This window comes from Manduca sexta, chromosome 6 (genome assembly GCF_014839805.1).
Source record: "Manduca sexta isolate Smith_Timp_Sample1 chromosome 6, JHU_Msex_v1.0, whole genome shotgun sequence".
Lineage (NCBI taxonomy): Eukaryota > Metazoa > Arthropoda > Insecta > Lepidoptera > Sphingidae > Manduca > Manduca sexta.
This window is the reverse complement of record NC_051120.1, coordinates 7,244,712-7,254,887: the sequence shown is the minus strand read 5'-3', so window position 1 is coordinate 7,254,887 and position 10,176 is coordinate 7,244,712. Positions and strand designations below refer to the sequence as shown.

Sequence of the window (10,176 nt, the reverse complement as noted above, 5' to 3'; positions counted from 1 at the left end):
AAGATCTACACTCAACACTTTTAAATCACAATATTATCAATAAAACAACAGTTTCAAAATTCTTAAATATTTATTTTATTTAATCTATGTGTGTGTGTCATATTAACATGTTGAATTCTAAAGGCTTTACAGTTTTATTAAAATATAAAAGACCTTAATATGTACTCTAATAATAATTGTTTTGGTTGAACAATGGCAGTGGTTTACCATTTAGTACTTACAATATAGTTTTTAAAGTCTGGGCACATGGAATGTTATCTAGAATCCTTTTCGCATCTGAAGATATAATCTAAAAAACACAAAACTAAAATAAAACCATACTCAAATAATAAAAATTAAGCACCATTTATAATGGACAAAAATAAATTGTATTTCTTAACATTAAAAAAATATTTTTATTTATAAGAATAGTAAATTATAAATATGGAACTGCATGGTTATTTGGGTTACATGTATTTCTCTTATATTTCAATAGTTATTGCTAATCTATATGTATATAAAGTTATTTGTACAAATGCTACTACATAAAGTACACTAAGCCAATATAATTAAAGCCAAGCTAAATTGCCAATTGAAATTGTCATATTTCAGAACTGTTAAGTCCTCTCAACCAAAAACAATAAACAGTCCCAACTGGAAATCGTAATCTTTATCTCCATGTTAATCCCGGGAACAAACCAATACAAATACATTAGCCGTACGCATGCAAGTCAAAAGGCTACTTAACTGATATTTTTCTTTTAGTTTTATCATTCTAGAAACCACTATTGAAGTTGGTAAAAAATCAACAAGATAAACCTTTCAATTCCAATGGGACAGCTCAATGTCAAATAACGAAACAGAGACAATACCGTAGTATGACCTCATCAGGAATTACGATGCGCACGAAAGTGTTTGTGAGCTATCTCCACAATACGCCCACTCTTGCAAATTACAATATTTTAAATACGAATTACTAAACAAAAGAACTTCTATTTCGTATTTATGTATACAATATTTTTAAAATCAATATTGGTAAATTACCTTATTGTTTTTTTAGTAGTTAAGTATCAAATAAATAAAACTCTACTCCGATAGGTCTATTTTCACTATCGACCCGAAGATATTGGTTGGGATTGTGTATAGATTTCGTTATAATTTTTATTATAAAACATCGCATGGCGATAAAATTTTACTGAACAGTTCCATTGCACCATTAATCAAGTAGAAACAGCACAGATGAAGTAGTGACAAAAATATTCAAAAAATTATATGAAATTCATCTTCTCATATAAGACTGTTTTTTTTTAAATCAATAACGCCGCGACACAAACATTTTCTTGATATTATTATCAACTGTATGTATATTATGGGAAGTGAATTTCTATTATTTGAATGAAAATTTTCTTTGCCAGCAGTCCATACTTTGAGCTGACCTTTACTTGACGGTTTTTCAATATTCTAATCTTCTTCTTTTATATCATGCTTTCCACCGTTAATTTATCGGTGATTTCGTTAATGTCGAGTAATAATAGTGAATACAAAACAATAAATACGAATTTCTTTATAAAACCAATAGTTATTGCCATGTAAAAAAATGTTCTAATCATGGCAAGAAATTCTGACTTTAAGCATAATGTATTAATCACTAATACATTGTCCAATAAAAATAGGTATATTTAAAATTCAAATTGTAGTTTGTGTACTAGACATAGCTGTCCAATAATTACATCCATAGCCTATGCACAATTTACTGGCGTGCTACTCGGCTTTTTAGCCAAAATATAATAAAAATTTAAGTAAAAATAATATTGACTAATCCCATGTGAATACACTGCACAGCAAAAAAATTAATTTATTCAATGCTGTATTTTCATATCACAAAATAGTGAAAAACTAAAAAAAATTGTCTCTGTCCAATGTATTCAACATCTATGAAACTTGTGTGATGCAGGCTTTACATGATAATCTGTGGCTCGGGCACTGACAGCGCTATGGACTTGTGTGGTAGGACCTGGCCCCCGTTGACGTACAGCTCGTCCTTGACGATGACGTCTTCTCCTAGAACAGTGCAGTTCTCCATTCTGACCCACCGGCCGACGACGGAGCGCCAACCGACGATGCAGCCGTCGAGCCACGCGTGCTGTCTGACGCATGCGCCGCGCAGGATCGTGCTGCGTTTGATACAAGCGCCTGAAATGAATTCATTATTTTATCAATTAGCCGCCATTTTTGATCATCACAAAAAAGTTATTTTTTTTACTATACACAGTACTTAATAGTTTTAATTTATGTTAGTCCGCACTTTAAATAATTAACTAGTATAAGGGCGCAAAGTTCAAGAATATATTCTAGTTTTATGTAATGTGTTTTGAGTCTTAATCTAATAACAATGAAAAATAAATTTAAAATTTAAAAATAAACTTAGATAACAATATTCATATTACTAAGTCCAAATTATTATCTTCTATAAAATCACATTATTCTTTAAAATAAATCATGTTCCTACGCTGTTTTAGTCGTAAAAAAATGTTTTGTAAATTACCATGAATATCAGATATTAAGTGAAACTATGTACTCAGTTGGTTACCGCGTATATTTAATTGTTGTTAAACGATATTAGCTTTACAATTGTAAGACAGGGCAATAGTAATTGATTGGCACACCATAAGATTATCTTACAATTAAAAAAGTTTAACAACACCCAAAAAAAAAGAAAAATATGTATTTTATTATAACGTTATGAACTACGGTATTTCATTATAGTCGAGGCTTCACGCGAGTAGCACTAAATTATCTATAGCCAGATGGTCTGATGGTCCGATCGCTGCCTAAATTCACACCCCCTTATTTATAGATAACAAATGTCTATGAATAAGGGGGACAGAGTTACCCGCTGGTCTATATCTGAAGATTACGCATAATTGAATTGAATTAGCTTCAGCTGTTTTGGAGTCCATAGAGAACACACATACACCAGTGGCGAAAGGTGAAATTTTCCGAAAGAGAAGTCGACACAACATATAGGTACTAATATGCATAAATGCGGGCTGCAAATTGTTCTAATGATAATCGTAGTCTGCATAAAGAGAAGCCGGTAGGAATCATGTTATACTCTCCGTCACTGATACATACATTTATTTTTATACAATAATATATTAATATTAAGTTCTTAATAGATATTGATATATAGTTTTCACGAATGAATAGGTTTTAAATCAAATCAGATGGTGAAATCGAAGTATTGATGTCCTGTTTTAAAAACTAATTGTTGACTACGACGCGACGTAAACATTTGTCAACAGAAAGTAGACGAAAACTATGACTTATCATAATTATTATTAACTATAAATATTCTAAAATTATCAGTTATTCTATCCAAGACCAATTTTCGACGTAGCGTAAGATGGAAATAAATTCAATGTACCTTCTGCCTAGCCCTACGAAGATACACGCGTGAGCTTATAACCATATTAATTTATAAAGAGGAAAATACCAATATTATAAAAAGTTTGAAGGTTTGTAGGCTATAAAAAGTCTATAGGTTGGTAGGGGCTAATCTCTGGAATTACTGGACCGACTTGGAAAATTTTCCCTCATAGGAAGCTACATTACTTCTGAGTGCTATAGGATAATTTTTATCACGGATAAACTTATTCACGCGTGTAGAGCGGCATGCAAAAGATAGTATATTTTAAATAGTCTAGAAGGCTCTTTATTCAATTACACTTACAAAAGGCTTTGGTTATTGCAAGAAATGTTTTGTACCTTTGTTATTTCATTAAACAAGGCCACGTACGTAGCTGCAAAGATAAACCGCATTCCGTATGCGATATTATCTTTCTTAAACATTACTATTAACCATAGCGCACTAAAACTATTGCAATAGATAACGTGTAATAAAGGGGAAAAATATTGTGTTATCGTTTAATGGTCAATTAATGTGTAAGCTAGATGTATTCACATACTACAGTTATGAAAGGTGTTATTTACTGAAAGCTAACCCCATACAATATATAGGTACTTATATGCAGTACTTTTTTGTCACTTATTTTTAGGGGGCGCACTAATTCTCGAAAAGTCCATAATTTTTTGTAAGCCCAAGGGGGATAAGGGACCTATAATTTTTAATGGCAAATTTTTCGAAATTTTCTTTCGATGCACCGTGTGTTCCCGTGTGCCCCCATAACAAAAAACCTTGCTTATATGAATAAATACGGTCTGCAAATCGTTCTAATGATAATTAGATTTTACACAAAGAGAAGCCGGTAGGAATCGGGTTATACGGGGCCTTTCGCCACTGACATATATCCTCTAGAAACATACTGATATAGGTATCGCATTAAATAGCTCTGCGCAGATCACCCTTAGATATAAAAATATATTACGTCATATAATTCTAAGTAATTATATTTGGTCCTTCACACCCAATATACGAGATAGACGTATTTACAGCTTGATCAAGATAATAAATAACCTGGGCCCTTATTCTGTAAGATAGTGTAAACGCGTAACGCGGCCGTGTCATGTTATCTTCGAGAAATGTGCGTGGAATGGTATTCTGTAAGCCAAATTTCTATAGTCCTAAACATGATGCGTTGTGTTAAGTGCTTGTTACGCACTGTCAAAATAACGTGCGGGATAGAGAATAAGGCCCCTGCTCTGGAGGCGCCACTGTAGCTTCTTCATTTAATAACTAACATTGTCAATGTAAGATATAAATATTTTTACAACATGGCGAGGATTTTTATTTTTCTGGTCAGGCCACATTATCATTGTCCTTACCATCCTCATGAATAAATGAAAAAAATCCTTACCGTCCTCAATAACGACGCCGGGCCCGATGGTAACATTGGGTCCTATCCGACAGCCCTTGCCGATGGTGGCTGTGGGGTCGATCAGCACGTTCCCGACCACTCCAGCACCATCGTATAACTTATTCGAGTTCTTCTGACGCAGGCTGGTTAAATAGAGGCACATTCCTGCGAAAAGAGGCCTTATCTTAACTATAAATTAGATAGGAATTGCCTTTAAGATCCTGTTGAAGCCAATAGAACCAATGGTTTTATTCAAACGTTTGCAGTTTTTATTGCTTATCGAAGCGTGAAACGCGTGTAGTTTTTGATTGATTCCGGCAGCAGAAGCTGACGAATTAAATGTAGTATCAACATCGTGAAACGATTAATTCGATAGAAAATTGGATATTGGGCACTGTTTCTCACAAAATATCGTTAAAAGTGTATTACTTTTACTCCAAAAATAATGCGTTAAAACCATATTATAGTTGTCAGCAAACAACTTGACTCATGTAGATATCTGCCGCGACATATCGATTGAACGATTGGCAGACCAGGCAACTTTCGCCTCCCACATACCACCCAGACCCCGCCTACTGATTCAAGTTGTTTGTCAACATCTATACAAGTGCGACATCTTTACAGAAATATAAAGGCGCAGTTTACTGTCAATTTTCAAAGCCTTGTTTGTTGTATACGGACATGAGTATGCAACTCCGCTGCACCTTTTGGTAAGTAAAGTTACATCCAGCACTTAACGAGAGATGATTATCTTTCACAAGTCCACACGATTATGCCGGCCAGTCCGAAACGGATCAAGGTAAATGGAATTGTTTCTATTAAATATAATAGAAGTGTGTCCACGATCAAGAAGTTGATAAGCAATGATCATTATCGTTTGTAATAATTAAAACATACGGAAAATGATAAAGTAAATTTGCCTAACCGGATGTGAATAACCCACTCGTACTAATTGAAATGTCGCTGTTAAGCTGATGTAAAGAATTAAAACATTCTAGGTATTTACATTATTTAAGCACAATAAGAAAAATAGACGCTTAGGGCCAAATGGGAAAGCGCAGCGCAGAGAATTTTTACTGTCAAACAATTATCGGCATTGCTTTCATTGAAATAATATCAATTAACACAACAATGATACAATATATTATAATCTATATATATAAAAATCAATTGCTGTTCGTTAGTCTCGCTAAAACTCGAGAACGGCTGAACGGATTTATCTTATCTTGGTCTTGAATTATTCGTGGAGGTCTAGGGAAGATTTAAAAGGTGAGAAAAATTCGAATAATTGCCGGGAAAATCCTCAAAACAGCATTTTTCTATTTCCCATACAAACGTTTTCTAAATAAAATGGAGAGTCAATTTGTAATTTATTACCGCTGCATAAAGTTCAAATTCGCGTGCGCGTTGGAGGATCTAATATCGCGTTCTGAAACTCAACAAAAGTGAAAGTGAATCGCGAACGCGACAAAATTGCATAGTCTCAAAATACATAGTACATAAATAGTGGTCGGCTTCGAGAAACTCAATTTTAGCTAACTTCAGTTGTTAATATAATATATAACTCAAAGGTGACTGACAGTGATATATCAAGGAACAGCCCAAACCATTGGACGGATCGGGCTAAGACTTTACATGCATAAAGCTACTATGACGTAGGCATCCCCTAAGAATGGATTTTGATAAATTCTACCCTTAAGGGGATAAAATAGGGGATGAAAGTTTGTATAAATGTTCTTAGATTTTCGACTGATTGAACTGAAATTATAGATTGGGGATAAAATTAGTTTGAACCTATAAGTACCGGGAAAATATGTAGCAAGACTTTTATCAAACAGTGGAATTTTATCCTGGAAAACACCTTCACGCGGGCGAAGCCGCGAGCAAAAGCTAGTTATTTATATTAATTTATGTAACGCCGCCTTAAATGAGCCGGCCCTTAAGGATTATAACATGCGACCGATAGCTCACATCGCATTTGTTTCCCGCGGAATATTTTCAATTATACTTATTATTGCAAGAAGTTCTCATTGAGGATGGAGTGGCAGAGCAAAATAATGTAATATCACACCTCTTATTGAATATGCATAACATTCCACAAAATTTCGCGATATTTTATTAATAAGGTGTATGCTATAACTGAATATAATAAATTAATTTTCAACAAGAATTCGTAACCATTAGTTCTGTGTGAGTGAACTTTTTTTTTATTTAATGTGCTACACAAACCTGTTAAAAAGTCCTTCGGCTGCCCGACATCCATCCAGAAGCCTTGTAACTCCATAGCGTGCAGCTGTCCGTCTGCCGCCATGAAGGGGAACACTTCTTTCTCTATTGACATCGGCCGTAATTCTATTCTGCTTAACACTGAAGGATTTAGTATGTACATTCCTGTCAAAAGTAAAGGATGGTGTAAAAATAGGAAAAATTAACTTCTTAAATGGGACATTGGTTTATGATAACAAAAAAACTATATTGAGATATAATTTTTTTTTTATGTTTACGCGTATGTTTGATTTCAAAATAAAACCAGTTTTCGACTGGGCCGTGACCATGACGGCTGCTAGGCCGAAATTTAGTAAAAACTAGTAAAAAAAACTGCAATAAAACGCGAAAACTTAGATTTATTTTCATATAATAATATTTAAAAAAATATTATTTTGTAATACACTATTAGGATACGTTATAATCTGACGAATTGAAAGAATTTAATAATGAAAAAATTTAAATGAAAACAAATGGCGAACACAAATACTCATGTTTGAGGCGGGTCACGTCATATTTTGATGTGTCATAATATATCTAATATCATAAACATGTATTTTTTTTATAAATAATTATTATGTTATACCTGCATTAATTTTGTTGGATATAAACTCTTGTGGTTTCTCTACAAAGCTCTCAATGACTCCTTCATCATTATAAACTACAACACCATACTTCGAAGGCTCCTCTACTTTTGTTACAACTATTGTACCCTCCTGAAAAGAAGATATGTAGGCTTTATAATGTTATATGTGTTCCTGAATATACATTTTCTTTTATTGTTAGCATCATTAAAATCGTAGAGGATATACATATCTCATACTATTATTTTAGGGAATATCCTTATTATGGCCCAATTATTGGTATAATATTTTAAAATTTAAAACATGGATAATCTATGAGTAACTTTAATAAATAACTCAGTAATTAAATGAGTATTTAGATAGTAAAATAATTATTTTATGATTATAATCATATCAGTAACTTAAACAATCATATTATTACTATAGTTATTGATAACTTTGATGTCAATTATTTTACTAGAAACATAGATTAATAAATTGATAACAGATAATTTCAGTAAATTATGTTTATTTCCATATTAATAATAATAATACAAGCAAATGAACCATTCTTTTACTATGGAAAATTATTTATAACCATTTTTTTAGAAAAAGAGCAATGACAATATTGCCCTAATCATTATTAATTACCAAATTCAAAAAAGGAGTTTATAACTTTATTATCTCAGAATTCAGTCATTTATTTCGAAAATTATTTTTTTTAAAGAATATACTTCCAGATTGGGCCTATTGATTTTCTTAAAATCAATTTAGTAGTTGGGTTGAAAACTAAAATAATTGGAAGTATGTTGTCTAAATTAAAGAAATTGTGAATTTTGCTTTCCTGTAAAATTTTCAATTGTGTTTTTATTACACTTAATCCAACATTAATCGACTTATTATTATACAGTTACCCACATAATTAGCAGAACAAATTAAAAACTTCAAATTGCATTAAATATACTTTTGTGTTCTTATCAACAAGATTTTTTTAATTCCCAAAAATAAAATATAAGGGATTTACTTCTCTTCACATAAAAAAAAAATTTTTTTGTTTATAAATATATGTATAGGCGATGTGAAGTTTTGAATTTTGTCACTAAGATAACTAATTTTTTATTCAAATGGCCAAGAAGATATGCAAATAACCAACTTATAAAAGGACTACAGACCTTCCCATGGCTTCTATGGTACTTTGCAAGCTCTTTAAAAGGGAAGTCACATATAACATCAGAATTAAGCACAAAGAATGGTTCTGGACTTGTGCTAAGCAGCTCCCGCGCCAGGGCAAGCGGTCCAGCTGTTCCAAGAGGTTCGGTCTCATGGGAGAATGTGAGGGACACTCCTAGCTTGGATACTTGTTCTGTGAGCTCCTTCTCCATATCCTCAGCTCTGTATGAGACAGCTAGTATCACCTAAAAATGATTTCATGGGTAAGTAAACATTTTGAATAAATGTTCATGTTTTGGATCAATGATAGTTATGGCAATAAGAGCAATGGTTGAAGTACATTATCGATTGGAAGTAGATTATCAGTTGGTAATGTAAAGGTAAATGTACATTCATTAAATAATAAAATAGGTAATATACATGTTACAATTAAAAAAATAATGGTACTGGATCAGAAATACTATCAAATCATTACTATGGATATGTAACTAAAATATTTCAAGGGGTGACTGGTCATTATAATCACCTGCTGCTTAGCAAGCTCCTAAAGCCTAGTTTTCGAAGCAAAATTACAAATAAGTTAACGTAGGATTACCAAAGGTTGCAGAAAATATTACTCTTATTATATATACTATACATCCAACTTTTGTATATTACTTTTATTAGCCATAAATGGTGGTACGAACCTGAGTAACGCCGGCGTCAACGAGAGCCTCAATTTGATGCATAAGTATCGGTTTATTTGCAAATTCAACAAGGGGTTTCGGTCTACTCAGTGTCAAAGGTCTTAAACGAGTCCCATAGCCTCCAACCAGGATCAGCGCCCTGATTTCACCAAGTTTCTTATCAGATCCACACATTTTCAATTATTAATTTACTCAAAACTTCAAATATAGTAATATTTTAACAGCAACTAAATTGGACTTAGTTGTTTTACAGACGGAATACTATGTTTAACAAGTGATTTATATAAATTTCTAAGCGGTATTTCCGCATAAAATAAATAATTTACTCATACAAATTACACGTCATAACAAAACCAAAGATAAAATAATGTCACAAAGAGAATTCAACGTCAGTTCTAGATAACAACAAGCGTAGATAGTCTGTGTCAGGCTTGCCAACTTAGGGCTTTTAGCCCTAAATTTAAGGCTAAAATACGGGTAGTGAGCTTTTTCCAGGGCCCATAAAAATTTAGGGCTATTTTTAGAGCCATAAAAATGTTTTCTTGTAGTACTGTTTGACTGAACAAAAACGATTAAAAACGCAAAACATTCAAGTTTTTCTACAAAGCATAATGCAATAATTCCAAATAAACCTCACTCAATGACAAGCATTGTTCTGAGACGCTGTATTATAATTCTATTTAATCCTCACAACTG

General features: G+C 32.6%; 1 protein-coding gene across 1 annotated transcript; it reads right to left on the bottom strand.

Annotated features, from left to right (window-relative positions):
• Positions 1-51: 51 nt before the first annotated feature.
• LOC115442189 (mannose-1-phosphate guanyltransferase beta) lies at positions 52-9,871 on the bottom strand. The gene is made up of 6 exons (XM_030167193.2): positions 9,481-9,871; positions 8,797-9,039; positions 7,648-7,777; positions 7,026-7,187; positions 4,797-4,961; positions 52-2,172 (listed from the first exon to the last, which is right to left on the bottom strand). Exons 1-6 carry the CDS (start codon positions 9,652-9,654, stop codon positions 1,937-1,939), a joined length of 1,110 nt encoding a protein of 369 aa, XP_030023053.1. The 5' UTR covers positions 9,655-9,871; the 3' UTR covers positions 52-1,936.
• Positions 9,872-10,176: the final 305 nt, after the last annotated feature.

Coding starts and splice junctions, on each gene's coding strand:
- LOC115442189 (XM_030167193.2), bottom strand. CDS start 9,654: ATGTGTGGATCTGATAAGAAACTTGGTGAAATCAGGGCGCTGATCCTG. Junction 9,040..9,480: donor TTGACGCCGGCGTTACTCAG/GTTCGTACCACC, acceptor AATCATTTTTAG/GTGATACTAGCTGTCTCATA. Junction 7,778..8,796: donor ACCATAGAAGCCATGGGAAG/GTCTGTAGTCCT, acceptor TCTTCTTTTCAG/GAGGGTACAATAGTTGTAAC.